Source organism: Aquarana catesbeiana, linkage group LG04 (genome assembly GCF_042186555.1).
Source record: "Aquarana catesbeiana isolate 2022-GZ linkage group LG04, ASM4218655v1, whole genome shotgun sequence".
Lineage (NCBI taxonomy): Eukaryota > Metazoa > Chordata > Amphibia > Anura > Ranidae > Aquarana > Aquarana catesbeiana.
In genome coordinates, this window is record NC_133327.1 from 195,182,083 (window position 1) to 195,197,315 (window position 15,233).

The 15,233-nt window shown below is 46.5% G+C and overlaps 1 protein-coding gene across 1 annotated transcript in view; it reads left to right on the plus strand.

Annotated features, from left to right (window-relative positions):
* LOC141139695 (Golgi reassembly-stacking protein 2-like) overlaps positions 1-15,233 on the plus strand; it is a 60,660-nt gene that overhangs the window by 18,040 nt on the left and 27,387 nt on the right. The window contains exon 4 of the mRNA XM_073626074.1: positions 14,211-14,334. Within this exon, the coding sequence (XP_073482175.1) occupies positions 14,211-14,334 (124 nt within the window). The remainder of the gene's footprint in view (positions 1-14,210; positions 14,335-15,233) is intronic.

A 15,233-nucleotide genomic window follows, 5' to 3' on the forward strand; every position in this document is an offset into this window, starting at 1 on the left:
AGGAAGTGCCTGGAGAGGGTTACTTCCGGGGTATATGACATCATCATCGGGCGCCGGAGACGAGGTTCCAGTCTTCATAAACGGCGCGAACAGAGAGCGCTGGCTGCTGGTGTTTCTTGGTGTTAAGCAGCCAGGCTGTGGATGACCAAGAGGGGCAGAATGGATCCTCCTGCAGTACCTGCACAGGCAGCGGATGCAGTTCCCAACACCAGCACCTCACAGGTAAGCCTGGGGTGTTCCCTCCCCCTCCCCCCTCTGTAGTAGTGGGTGTAAGGGGACACATTTCCTCCCTCCTGCACGTGGTGTTACGGAGTGATTGTGTGGCTTTAATTACATTGTGGATCAATTATTTTGTCTTGCAGACCAAGACTCAGGACAAGGCCCAAGCGCAGCCACTTAAAAGGAAATGTGCGGTTTGCGCAAACAAATTGAGCTCCTCATGGAGCAAAGCAGTTTGTCGCACCTGTATAGAAGGCCTAGTAAAGGATGACCCGGTTGCCTCTTGCCAGAAGATGCTTACTTCTGTTAGGGATGAGCTTGCGTCCACCTTCAGTTCCTTTAGAACGCTTATTGACAAGCTCCAGACTCCAGCAGAGAGTCCGTCTTCACTGAAGGCGTCCGTAAGCACTCCACAGGCAGAGAGTGAAGACTCTGAGGCTGAGGTCAGATCTACCCGTTCTTCTCTGGAAGAATCAGGGTCAGATACAGAGCCCAGAGATAGAGAATCCACTCGAGGCTCAAGATTTAAGTTATCTGTTGAGGATGTAGATGACTTATTAAAGGCTATCTATACTACCCTTGAATTAAAAGAGGAAGAGGTTCAGTTATCCAAACATGATCTTATGTATAAAGGATTACATAAGAGAAAATCAAGAGTGTTTCCAGTTCATAGTTCTTTGGTTGATACTATTAAACTGGAATGGGATAATCCTGAGAGAAAACCATTCTTCTCTAGTAACCTAAAAAGGAGGTTTCCTTTTGATGAGGACACTGCGCAGCCATGGAATAAGAATCCCAAGTTAGACGCACCTCTTTCAAAAGTTTCAAAAAACTCGGACCTGGCGTCTGATGATATGGGTACGCTTAAGGATCCGATGGACAAGAGGGGGGATATCCTTCTCCACAGAGCCTGGGACTCAGCAGTTGGAAACCTGAAACCAGCTTTGGCTTCCACTTGTGTGGCCAGAAATCTGGAGGTTTGGTTGACTCAGATTCAGTCACATCTGTCAGCAGGTACCTCCAGAGAGCAAATTTTAAAGTCTTTTCCTCTCCTATTTCAGGCAGTGGGTTTTTTTGGCAGATTCTTCCGCTGAGTCGGTAAGAATGTCAGCCAGGACTTCGGCTCTAGTGAACTCGGCCAGGAGAAGCCTTTGGCTTAAGACCTGGTCAGGGGACTCGGCCTCCAAGTTGCGCCTTTGTGGCCTTCCTTTAACTGGCGATCATTTATTTGGCCCAGGTCTACAGGAGGCACTGGAACGCACGGCTGATAAGAAAAAGGCGTTTCCAGAGAAAAAGAGTTCAGACAGCCAGAAAATTTTTTCGTGGCCAAAACAGGCAACAGAGTCCTAGAGAAAAGGACAGCAGGCCGAAAAAGCATTGGACTGGGCACAAAGGCAGAGGCAAAGGGGGAGTGCTATTTAACCCTCCTCAACAGCCCGCCAAGCCGCAGTGACTTGTGTTCCCCGGTGGGAGGGAGATTGAGGGCCTTCATCCCACAGTGGGCAGCAGTCGCTCGGAGCCCCTTCGTCCTGGACCTAGTGACCAACGGGTACAGGCTGGAGTTTGTTCACCAACCACCAGAACGTTTGTTGGTCACATTTCCTCCACAAGATCGGGAGAAAGCGAGGGCTCTGGGTCTCCAGATCGGAGACTTATTAGATCAAAAAGTCCTGATTCCTGTTCCTCGATCGGAGCGGGGCAAGGGATTCTATTCCCATGTATTTGTGGTCAGAAAGCCGGCAGGAAAGTTTCGACTTATCCTGAATCTCCGGACCTTAAACAAGTCCATCAGATACAAGCATTTCCGTATGGAGACGGTTTTTACAATCAAAAACCTACTATACCCAAACTGCTTTATGGCCACGTTGGACTTAAGGGATGCTTATCTTCACATCCCTATCCATCCAGCCTTCCAAAAGTTTTTGAGATTGGCAGTGAAGACCGGTATGGGGACCCGACATTTTCAATTTCAGGCCCTCCCCTTCGGTCTTTCCTCAGCCCCACGCATCTTTACGAAGGTGTTGGGAGAAGTGCTGGTTCCTCTAAGATTAAAGGCAATAACGGTCATCCCTTACTTAGACGACCTCCTGATAGTGGCAAAATCATACCAAAGGCTGTTGGAAGATCTCCAGGCTGTACAGGACTTCTTACAGTCCCTAGGCTGGCTAATAAACAAAGAAAAATCGTCCTTGATTCCGGCCCAGAAAGTAACTTATCTGGGTTACGATTTTTGCTCCGTGAACCAAAGAGTTTTTCTTCCTCAGGAGAAGATTACCAAAGTGTTCCAGACTATGTCAACATTGCAGACCAACCAGTCGGTCTCTCTGAGACAGGTGTCGAGGGCAGTGGGTCTTATGACCTCATGTTTTCCCGCAGTACCATGGGCGAGACTCCGTCAGCATCCGTTACAAAGGTTTCTTTTAAGAAACTGGGACGGGGACGTAAGGTCCCTGGAGTCAAGGATCTGGCTTCCCGACAGGATAAAAAGAAGCCTGTGGTGGTGGAGAGCTGGTCAGCACCTAGCAGGAGGTCTCCCATGGTCCTTTCCCATCTCCCGAAGGATTACCACGGATGCGAGTTCCTTGGGATGGGGGGCCCACCTCAGCAATGCAAGGAGAGTGGTCCCCAGAGGAGGCAAGGGCCTCATCCAATCAAAGAGAGCTGCTTGCAGTCCAGAGAGCCCTCCAGTCTTTTCAGATGGAGATCAGGGGTCACAACCTCCAAATCCTGTCAGACAATATAGCGACAGTTGCGTATATCAACAAGCAGGGAGGCACGAGAAGCTGGAGGCTTCAGTCCATTGCCCAGGAGATCCTTTCATGGGCAGAGGGGAATCTAGCCTCCATTTCTGCTGTACACCTGAAGGGGAAAAACAATTGCCTGGCAGATTATCTCAGCCGTCACAGGATAGACCGAGACAACTGGTCCCTTCATCCCGAAGTCTTTGCAGACCTCACCAAGAGATGGGGTTATCCGGTAGCGGATTTGTTCGCAAACCGAAGCAACCGCAAGACGGAGATATTCTTTTCCATGAACCCGGCAGACCAAGCCTTGGGGATCGATGCTCTGGCAAACCCGTGGCCTCCAGGCCTATGTTATGCCTTTCCGCCAATCAGGCTGATTCCAGAAGTCCTCCGGAAGTTTCGGCTGGAAGAGACAGATCTGATTCTAATTGCCCCGTTTTGGCCCAAGAGGCCATGGTTTTCCCTGCTACAGTCTCTGGTTTCAGAGCCTCCGTGGAGTCTTCCGAAAAGGGAAGACCTATTATTGCAGGGTCCAGTATCACACCCTCAGGTGGTTTCCTTAAACTTGACGGCCTGGTATCTGAAGAAAAGATACTGAGCGCCCAAGGGTTCTCTGACAAAGTAGTCAGGACTCTCGTTAATTGCAGGAAGCCAGTTACTAGAGCCATATATTCCAAGGTTTGGAAAAGGTTTAACTCATGGTTATCTGAAAATGATAGATTAGCTCATGATATTCTGTCTATTTTGGAATTTTTCCAAGAGGGTGTCGACAAAGGTCTTTCTGTTAGTACCTTAAAGGTACAGGCGGCAGCTATTAGTGTGTTCCTCCAGTTTTCTCTCCTGGAAAATCCCACTATAGCCAGATTTTTCAAATCTATCTCTAGGGCCAGACCAGTAGTAGTGAGAAGTTGTCCAACGTGGGATCTGTCCCTAGTACTTCAAACTCTGGTAGAATTTCCCTTTGAACCTCTGGAAAGTATGTCAGTTAAGTTTCTTACATTAAAAACTGTGTTCCTTATAGCTGTTACCTCAGCTCGTAGGGTAAGTGAGTTGCAGGCCCTATCAGTTAGGGAGCCCTTCCTCACGATTTTTGAGGATCGAGTTGTGTTACGAACCGATCCAGGGTTTTTGCCCAAGGTGGCAAGTACATTCCACCGATCTCAAAACATCGTATTGCCAAGCTTTTGTAGTTCGCCACAGGGCGACTTAGAAAGAAAATTTAGTTTTCTAGATGTAAGAAGGATTCTCTTGGTCTATCTTGAGGTCACGAAGACCTTTAGGAAAACTGATGCCTTGTTTGTCCTCTTTTCTGGAGTTCACAAGGGGAATAGTGCATCTAAAGCCACATTGGCTAGATGGATAAAGCAAGCCATCTTGGAAGCTTACAAAATTAGGGAGGTCCCTACACCTTTTGTTACTGCGCACTCAACTAGAGCCTTGTCTACGTCTTGGGCGGAGAGGGCTGGTGCCTCACCGGAACAAATTTGCAGGGCTGCCACTTGGTCCAGTTACTCGACCTTCATTAAACATTATCGCCTGGATCTCCTATCAGCTCAGGAGCAGGCGTTTGGTCGTAAGGTCCTTCAGGCAGTTGTCCCTCCCTAGACTGGTAAGTTCTGGCTCATCGTCTCATGGGCTGTCCTGGAAGACGCTTGGAGAAAAGCTGAGTTAGACTTACCGGTAACTCCTTTTCTGAGAGTCTTCCAGGACAGCCGGATTCCCACCCGGTATTGTCTGAAGTTATGTGTATTATGCATATGTTTTGCAGGGTCCTACGGTTCTTGAGAATACTGACATGGGCCTGGAGGACCGCCCTTTTATCTGGTGGGGGTGACGTGTTTCCTGTCCTGGTAGGAGGAGCCCAAGGTCTCATGGGCTGTCCTGGAAGACTCTCAGAAAAGGAGTTACCGGTAAGTCTAACTCAGCTTTTTTAAAATGCTGCAAGTACAGAAAGTGAGCTGGTCTTTCAGAAATCCTGTGTGCTCCTTCTTTTATTTTATTAAATTTATTTATTATTTGTACCCATTTGACTAGAAGACTCCACATACCTTCCACCCCTCTCTGTGTCACTACATGCGTTCCTTTTTTTCTTTTTTTTTTTTTTCTTTTCCATTTTTTTTGAGTCCCAAGAACATGCTCACACACTGTGTTCAGGAAAAGGGCTCTTGAGAGATGTATTTCTGGGGGTATGCCTACTTTTTATCTCAAACAAAAAGTTTTATTGAAATTGAATAAGTGTATACAGTTCCAGAGCTCATACAGCAATTTACATGGCAGAAGTCACATCTTACATTTGTATTAGGATAAAGAACGAAAAAAAAATAAGTAAAAGAAAAAAGAAAAGTACAGAAAAAGGGGGTACATACTCCATTACATCGGATGAAGAGAGAACAAAGAGGAGAAAGGAGAAAACATAACCTCTCATCAGAAAAATCCTTCTGTGAGCTATCCACATTCCTCCAATGGATCATTTGCTTATCACCTCTTAGCATACTGGCTAATTATATAGTGCATAACATATATCCCATAAGAATTAAAGCTAATAAGGTCCACCTTTAGAATAAGCAATCATATATCAAATCTATTGGCGCTAGACCTGGTGTATCCAACCATGGAGCCCATAGTTTCTCATATTTTTGTGTCGCTCCCCTATGCTGGTAAATAATTTTTTCCATACGGATTGTGGCCCCCATTTGTGTAATCCATTCTTGTACCGTGGGAGGACAAGTGGACCTCCAGTGCCTGAGGATAAGTAGGCGGGCCTGAAACAAAGCTCTTCTGATAGCCTGTCTAAGGATATCCTCAGTCAGTAGATCATCCACAATCCCCAGCAGGCATGGTTTAGGATCCAAAGGTATCACTATTTGGAAAACTCTATTAATGGTGTTAATGACCTCGTTCCAATAGAGGTGCAATTTTGGGCATCTCCACAGGAGGTGTATGAGATCTCCATGGTCTCTGGAGCATCTGGTGCAGGTGGGATCAGTGCCCAAACCCATACGGGCCATTCTAGCCGGTGTGTAGTGCACTCTGGAAATAATATAGAGCTGTGAGAGCTTTTGCGCAGCATTTAATGAACACGTGGAAACCGCCAGCAAGGCTTCCTCCCACTGTTCCTCCTCAAAGGAGCCAACATCCTGTTCCCAGTGGAACATGACCCTCAGAGGCGCGTCCCCTAGGAAAAGGTTCAGAAGCATGGTATAGCAGTCAGATATAAAACCTCTATAAGTAGTTATGGCAAGTAGGTGGTTGAAAATAGGAGTGGGTTGCAGGTTCCAAATATCGGGGCCCCTTTGTGCATCTATTGCATGTTTAAGTTGTCTGTAATAGAAGAGCATAAAGCCCGGCAATTGATAGGTCTCCCTGAGCTCCGAGAAGGGTCTCAATTTACCGTCTCTAAGTATGTGTACCATATGGGACACCCCGTACTGTTGCCATTTGGGTCCATAGGGTATTTTAGCTATTTCTGAATAGTGATTGTTTTCCCAGATGGGGCTATACCTGGTGAAGCCCTCCACCCCCTGCAGCATCCTGACCTTGTTCCAGATTTTCTGCATAAGTTGGGAAAAGCTTATTAGATTTGTTATATTGTAAGGCCTCTAATCCATCCACTACCTCTCTCCTGGAAGTGAACCGGAGTATGTGGGCCGAAGGGTCTCTCAGGTTCATCTCCAGGCCCTCCCCAGGACCTATGGCTCTAGCAATGTGCTGTAGCTGGGAAGCCAAGTAATACACCCAGGGGTTAGGCAGCGCCAACCCTCCATTGTCTTTAGGACGTTGTAGCTGCTCTAGTTTAATTCTAGGAGGCTTTGAAAGCCATATAAATGAGCGGAAGAGGGAGTTGATGATTCTAAATTTTTTCAGAGTAATAACCATTGGAGAATTGTGGAGCACATATAGTAGTTGTGGCATAAGAATCATCTTTATTAAGTTTATTCTGCCTACTTGGGACAGCTTTAATTTACTCCACACTTTGACCCGATCACGACATCTATTGATCAATGGGGTTAGATTAAGATTCACATAGTCTAATATATGGGCTGTAATTTGTATACCCAGATATTTGAAGGATGTCGAGACTGGTATGTCCTGCATATTTTGTTGGGTTGTGGGCGGGTCACGGTCCAGAAGCAGCAGAGAGGACTTGGTCCAGTTAATAACTAAACCTGAGTATTTCCCGAACTGTCCAATTACTCTCATTGCCTCTGTCAGTGAGTTGGATGTATCACCCAGTAGCAGCATGGTGTCATCTGCATACATAATTACCTTCTCCTGAATGTCTCCGTATCTAAAACCCTGTATCAAGGGATTAGCGCGTACCGTAGCCGCTAGGGGCTCAATAGCCATAGCAAACAGGAGCGGAGACAGGGGGCATCCCTGCCTCGTACCCCTGTATAGTTTAAAGGGTGATGAAATCCTTCCTCCCTCTCTAATGGCCGCTATAGGAGACGAGTAGAGTAACTGCACCCACTTGATAAAGTCTTCCCCAATTCCAAATTTTCGCATCACTGCCCATAGATAGTCCCACTCGACGCTATCAAACGCCTTGTGGGCGTCCAGTGACAGCAACGCTCTATCTCCCCTATTGTCCACCTGGGATTGGATATTGAGAAACAGTCTGCGGAGGTTTATCGCGGTCGACTTTTGGGGCATAAATCCGGACTGATCCGAGTGGATTATACTGGATATGACTTTATTCATGCGGATTGCTAATGCTTTGGCTAATATCTTTACATCAGTTTGTAAAAGAGATATAGGGCGGTATGACCCCGGGTCGAGAGGGTCTTTATTGGGTTTTAGTATCAAAACTATATTTGCTCTAGTCATTGATTGAGGAAGGCTGCCACTCTGTTTCGCTGCATTAAATACCTTCAATAGACGTGGAAGTATATGCTCGCCATATTGTTTGTATACCTCGATGGGGAGTCCATCGTCACCCGGGGCCTTGGAATTGGGGAACAAACTGGTCGCCAACTGCAGTTCCTCAACAGTCAAAGGGGCGTCAAGTTCCCCCCTAGCTGCCACTTTTAAACTGGGGAGCTGAATACCGTCCAGATATTCGGTTAAGGAGTCTAGGGTATATGTTTGTTTAGACTCATAGAGGGAGGAATAAAATTCCACCAATTCTGCTAAGATTTGGTCCGGGGCATTGGTTAGCCCACCAAGGTGTGTACGTAGGGCCCCAATTGAGGGGGAAGTTTGATGGGCATGGGCAATGGTTGCTAACAGGCGTCCAGTGTGCTCTCCCTCCTCGTAATATGCTGCTTTATGAAAAAATCTCTTTCTCTCTGCTGTAGATGCCATGATTTTATACAACGCATCTTGCGCAGAGAGCCACGCCTCTTTGTTACTTTGGGTTGGATCTGTGATAAAATTGCTCTCCAATTCTTTTGCCATGTTTTCAATTCCCTCCCTCTGAGCATGTGTCTTTCTCTTAACAGCTTGAATTTCAGTTATAAATAGGCCTCTCAGGACAGCCTTAAAGGCTTCCCAATTCAGAAGCCATTGTCCGTCGGCCTCATGTAGGCGCCAAAAATCTATTATATGAGATTCTATCTGCTCATGGGAAGGGAAGAGACTCAGCCAAAAAGCGTTCATTTTCCATGGGGCTTTTGTCATCGTGGAAGGGGGGCGCACCTCTAAAGTTGCTATCAATGGGGAGTGATCCGACACGCTCCTAAGAGCATAAGTCACCTCAGAGATGTGTCGTTCAGCTGCACTAGAGCATAGACATAAATCTATCCTTGATAGTGATGCATAACTCTTTGAGAAACAGGAAAACTGTTTTACCCCCGGATTTTTGGCTCTCCAAGGGTCCCTCCATCCCACCTCCTCAATAAATTTCCTTAGAGCCGTGCGGTGTACTCCCCTCCCTCCCAACACAGGCGGGTGCTTATCTAGTACTGCGTCCGTATAGTTGTTGAAGTCCCCGAAGACATACAGTGGCGTCTCCGGATACTTCATTTGGAATTTCACCAGGGACCTCAATACCTGATTATTGTACGGTGGGGGTACATATACAAATGCCAGTATACATTTAAAGGAAAACAATTTACAACATAAAAATACATATCTCCCCTCATCATCCAACTCAGATTCTAACTCCACAAAATCTATGGAGCCAGGTACCAGTACACTCACACCTCGAGAATATGAGGTGTGAGTGGAGTGATACGCCTTACCCACCCATCTAAAATTAATGCATGACAGAGAATCAGCAGTAAGGTGGGTCTCTTGTAAAGCACATATAGCCGGGAGACGTTTTCTCAATAAGGATGATACCATCGTCCGCTTTAGGGGGTCCTGCAGACCCCGAATATTCCAAGAAAGGACAGTTACTGTCGTCATTTTTGGGTGTCTAGTTGGAAAATAACAGAGTAAGACAATATAGAGCCCCCCTGATTCCCACCCATGGGGGGGGAGGACCATCACGCAGTACCCAGCAGGGGCCAAGAAGTGACGAAACTGCCAATGTAAGAAGAAGAAAGTTACCGCTCTATCCAAGGACCGTAATACCTCGATTGCTCTGGAACAAACTTGTGTGTAGAAGTATCGTAAAACGCACAACGGTGCATAAATCAAACTAAAGTGCCTCTTCTGACATGGATTGTCCATCAATATGCACTTGTCGTATTGAAAGGCAACTTTTTTTTGTAATCCACGACACCGGTGTGTCAACTGATATACCAAAACTGTGTGGGACAACCGGTCCCGCCAAACAACAATGACATATTTTCTGGTACTTGCTAGGAAGTACATTGCCATGATCCATCTTGTCATCGAACTCGCATTTTTGTAGAGAATGAATCAATATGTGTTTCCGGCACAACCCTCCTCCGAGGGGAAAAGAAAAGGATAGATCCCTGGGCCTTTGTTAGGGACATCAATCTATCTCCGCTTCTGGTCTCCTATCCTGACGAAGCTCATTTTCATTAGCGTCTAGCCAATCCGCAGCCTCCGCCGGGTGTTCAAAGAAATGTGCTCTGCCCCTCAATGTAACTCTGAGTTTTGCAGGATATAGCATTGCATAAGAGGCTTGTACTCTCTGCAGGCGTTTTTTAATTTCCGAGAACCGCGCGCGGTTCTTCTGGACTGCAGCTGAGAAATCTGGGTAGAATGAAATCCGCGTGCCATTGTACTGGACATTCCTCTTTTCTCTGGCTAGTTTCAGGATAATTTCCCTGTCTCTATAATTCAGGAGACGGGCCAGTATTGGGCGGGGGGGGTTTCCTGGCGGGAGAGGTCTGGCAGGTATTCTGTGAGCTCTTTCCACCGCATACAAGTGAGTGAAAGCCTCCTTACCAAATATTTCAGCCATCCATTGTTCTATGAATTGCGTGGGGTCACGGCCCTCCACCTTTTCCGGTAAGCCGACTATGCGCACGTTATTGCGCCTGAGGCGATTTTCAAAATCCTCAGCGCGGGTATCTGTAGCTCTTGCTAGACGTGTGGTGGATTGGGAGTCTCTAATCAGTGTAGGAAGTTTATCTTCAAGCTCACTTATTCTGCTTTCTGCAGCAGTGGTACGCTCTCGAATTTTCTGAATATCTTGTCTGATGAGACTAACCTCCTCCTTGAGGCCCCCAAATCGTACTTGTAGATTGTTTACAGAGGCTGTACATTTGTTAACTGCTTTTAAAATGTCTGCCAGTGTGGGCTGTGTACCCCCCTCCTCCTCCTCATGTTCTTCAGGCTCATCAGTTATAGCCTCACTGTCCTCTCCCTGTATCAACATGGCCCCTGCTCCCTGTGCTTCCATACATTCCTCCTCCTCAGTGCCATTAAAGTCAGGGCATTCATTTAGTGACTGTGCTGCATCTAGGCCTGGTTTTTCAGACAGTTTTTGAGCATAGTACCTCATGTCTTTAGGGTAATCAGCGGAGCCATCCTTAGAGCCTTTCAGCTGCTTGTGCTGTCCCTCCTTCAGCTTGTCACGTTTCTGTGTGGACGGCGGAGCGGCGCCATGTTGAGGATCCATCCTGGAACCTTCTCCTCTCTGTCCACGGGTCATCATGCCCTTCTGGTACACCGGAGCGGGCGCGGAATGTGCAGGGGGTTCTCCCCGTTCGATCAAGCCGAAAACGGGGGTAATAGAGTGCCGGTAACCGGATCAAATCAGGATCACTGCGGGAGCTCTGTGACTAGACGTCTGCTCACATGCCGCGCTGGCCACGCCCCGGGGTATGCCTACTTTAGATGCCCCTGAAAGATTTTAAAAGCCCGGTAAAGCTGTCATGGGGAGTAATAAAGGTTTGTTTTTTGTTTTTCTCACTAGATGGATAAGATGTCATAAAAAAAAAAAAAAAATTGCTAGGAAATGATCTGGAAATAAGGAGGGGGAGGTATGGGGGTAAATGTGAGTAATGCCTGGATATACAATGTAAGGCTGATAGCTTTTGGCTTTCTGCTACCTAAAAGAGTCAATTATCTGGCTGTCTTTTACTTTTTGCTATAATAAATAAATATCCCCTAAAAATATATTAAAAAAACTATTTTTTTCCGCAGTATTCTTCTACATATTTTTGGTTAAAAAAAATCTCAATAAGCGTATATTGATTGGTTTGCGCAAAAGTTATAGCGTTTACAAAATAGGGGATAGTTTTATGGCATTTTTATTTATTTATTTATTTTTTCTTTTTACTAGTAATGGCGGCGATCTGCGATTTTTATCAGGACTGGAACATTATGGCGGACACATCGGACAATTTTGACACATTTTTGGGACCATTGCCATGTTTACAGCGATCAGTGCTATAAAAATGCATTGATTACTGTAAAAATGTTGCTGGCAGTGAAGGGGTTAACTACTAGGGGGCGATCAGGGGGTTAATGCGTTCCCTATTGTGTGTTCTAACTGAAGGGGTGGGGGTGGACTGTGTAGGGGAGATGAGAGATCGCTGTTCATACTCTGTATGAACAGACGATCTGTCTGTTCTCCCCTCAGAGAACTGGGATCTCGCAGATCCCGGTTTTCCGTGTGCCCTGAGCAATCGCGGGAGCCCGACAGTGATCGCGACCGCCGGGCACTCGCATAGGCTCCATGGGCTAACAAACCTAGTGGCCAAAGCTAGAGGCGACGTAACATGATGGCGTTTCGCGCAGCTGAGCCATGTTGCCGCAGTACAACTGCGGCGGCTGGTCGGCAAGCGGTTAAAGTAGAACTTCAGCCAAAATCTTTCATCTTCACACAGCTCTGGCACTCTGCATTGCCAGACAGATGAAACAACTATTATTGGAGCTCTGTTGCTTCCTTTGTCACCTTTCTGCTCACAGGACTGTGAATCGGCATTTATTATTATTTTTATACAGGATTTGTATAGTGCCAATAGTTTATGCAACGCTTTACAACATGAGGGCAGACAGTACAATTACAACACAATGCAGTACAGTAGGAATCAGAGGGCCCTGCTCATTAGAGCTTACTGTCTAGGGGGAACACTACTGACTTATTGACCAGTAAGCAGAGAGGTGACACTGTACACTGCAAAGCTTAGTGGAAAATGAAGATTTTGCCCGCCTGGCTGTGCAGTGTGGCAAGCAAGACTGAGGAGAGAATTACAAATCCTTTTAGTGGGCTTAAATGTACACATATTTGTATTTCAGTTGTGTATCAAGTTGTTATAATGTAATACCGGGGAGCATAGTATGACTGTCCTAAGTTGTCCATACACTATATACAATCTGTACGATCCCTTTTACATCTACCATCAACTATGTAGTGCAAGTTCCTGCCTGATTTGCTACAAATCAAATCGATTATTTAGGTTTGTTTTTCATATTACAGTTTTGGTAAGTCTACAATCAGGTTCTATAGTGTATAGCCAGCTTTAGATAGTGGAGACCCATGTCTACTATTCATACTGATAGTTTTCTACTCCTTGCAGTGTTTTTTCTTGTCTGGAAGTTGAATCTCTGATATTTTCTGGTGTTGGAAGAAAGGTGGAACAAATCTCCTGTCCTTAGCCATTTCCTCTCAGTGTTTAAGGCTTATGTATTTGTTATATAAATATTGCAAAGGAGAGTAGGGGAAGCCCAGAACAATTCCAAGGATTCCTAATTTCAAAATAATAATAAAGTGCCTCAAGTAGTGCTTCTACTTCAGATATTCTGTGAGAGCTATTTCTGTGCCGGGGTATCAAATATATTCTCCCCACTTTCCTCTGAAAATCCTCTCTTCCTACTCACTTCATTAACTTCATACAGGCATGTTATGAGATATTCACATATAGTTCCACAGTATTCCTTTTACTTATCTGGAGGAGGAGAGGGGACTCGTCCCTGTCCCACAGAATCTCTCCGGCGGGCTCTCTCCGATCAGCTGAGCCTCCCTCTGCTCTGCTTGGCTCTTCTTGGCAATCCACGGCCCGTTGTTCGCTCTTACTCAGCCACCCCCGACCTCCTCTGAGTGGCCGAACTCCAACTGCCGAGAGCCGATGGCCGAGCGTCTCCTCCTCCTTACCTGTCTCTGGATCCTGCCGGACGCTGCACGTTCTCCGGACCAACCGGGAGGTAAGAGGGGGGGTGGAGGTATCTACTCCTGTATTCTCTGTCCGTCTTCCGTCCTCCCGCAGCAACCACCCGTATCTTCTGATAGGAAGCGGGGGATGGAGAGACAAAGAGATGACCCCTTGACAGCGGCACAGCAGACGAAGCCACAAACTCTCCCGTCTTCCAGCACCGTAATCCCTAAAGCGGCACGCCGAGACAGTTTTCGGCAGGGGTGGGGGATTCTAGCCGGGTCTTATAAGGCAGGGGGACAAGGGGGTTAGGGGGCTAGGGGCACTAATAATCCAATAGAGGGAACTGGAGATAACAACACCAGGCCCTACGGAGTGCTCTTGGTCGGCATCATTGCTAGACTCCTCCCTCCTTTCGAGTGATAGTTTTCTACTCCTAATGTAGTTTAGATGACATGCCTTGTAACTGTATTATGAAATTGATTCATTAGCTTATTTTAACTGTCCAGAATATGTCTGAAAGTCACTATCCTAGATTGGCCACAAGCTTATTGAGTGTTAGGAGCTGTAGTCATCACTGTATAGTCGTGTGCTGTTAATTCTGGAGCGCACAGTACCCACCAGTGTCTAGGTGATGTTTCCTTAGTTCAGGATAGACCAATGAAAGGTAATCACTATGAGAAGTGGCACCACTTTTTTCCTTTGTTCCAGGTTTCCTCATTTGGCTTTCAGAATTTACAGTACAAGCACACCTCTCCTAGTAGTACCTTAATTGTTTGTTTTGTTCCAGGTCCAGTTGTCTTCTGTGAACTCTCCTGCTACACTACCTGTTGGGGTTCCGGGAATAGAAGCAAGTCTTTCTGGACTGTCCCTCTCCTCTAATTCACCTGCAGCCACTAGTGCTCTTACCTCAGGTATGCAATGTGCCAAATACAGATTTTTTCCTGATATTTTCCTGCTGTTACTATTTAGGGACAGCAGGCCATTTCATAGTTGTGGATTGATCAAGTTCATATCTAACTTTTATTAGACTTCATAAAATAATCTAAAGCGGAGTTCCACACTGTTTTTCCACTTTGGCCCCAGGCATTGCTTACCGCTATTCCATCATTGTTTGGGTATTTTTTTTTTTTTTTTGTTCCCCCAATGTTTAAATACCTTTTAGGCTTCCTGAAGAGCTGCACTTGAGTATTACCTGACGAGGTACGTCATATCCTCCCGCCCGTTGGTTCTGCGGATATATGTGTCATCAATTGTAGCAGTTAACTGGCATCCTCTGTGCCGAGTGCACCTCTCTTTCTTCACACTGAACAGGCGCAAGATCGGGAGGTGCATGCTGGGTAGCCAGCTGCACCGTATCCCGGAAGAAAGTCCAACCGAGCTTCAGATGCCCGTAACTATTGATGGATGCTTACAGATTCGACAGGAGACTGTGAGTCACATTGCATTTACAAGGAACACAAATGATAGCATATGTAGCTTATGCCAATTTGCTATCACGGGGTGCTTTAACCACTTCAGCCCTGGAAGGATTTACGCCTTTAATGACCAGGCCATTTGTATGCGATACTGCACTGCGTTACTTTAACCACTTCCCGTCCGACCTATAGCAGAATGACGGCCAGGCGGTGGTTCAGTTATCCTTACTGGGTGTCATATGACGTCCTACAGGATAACAGCCGCCGTGTGCCCATGGGGGCACGCATCACGGCGATCGGTGGTGCGGTGTGTCAGTCTGACACACCGATCTCGGAGGCTCTTTACCACGTGATCAGCCTTGTCCAATCACGGCTGATCGCGATGTAAACAGGAA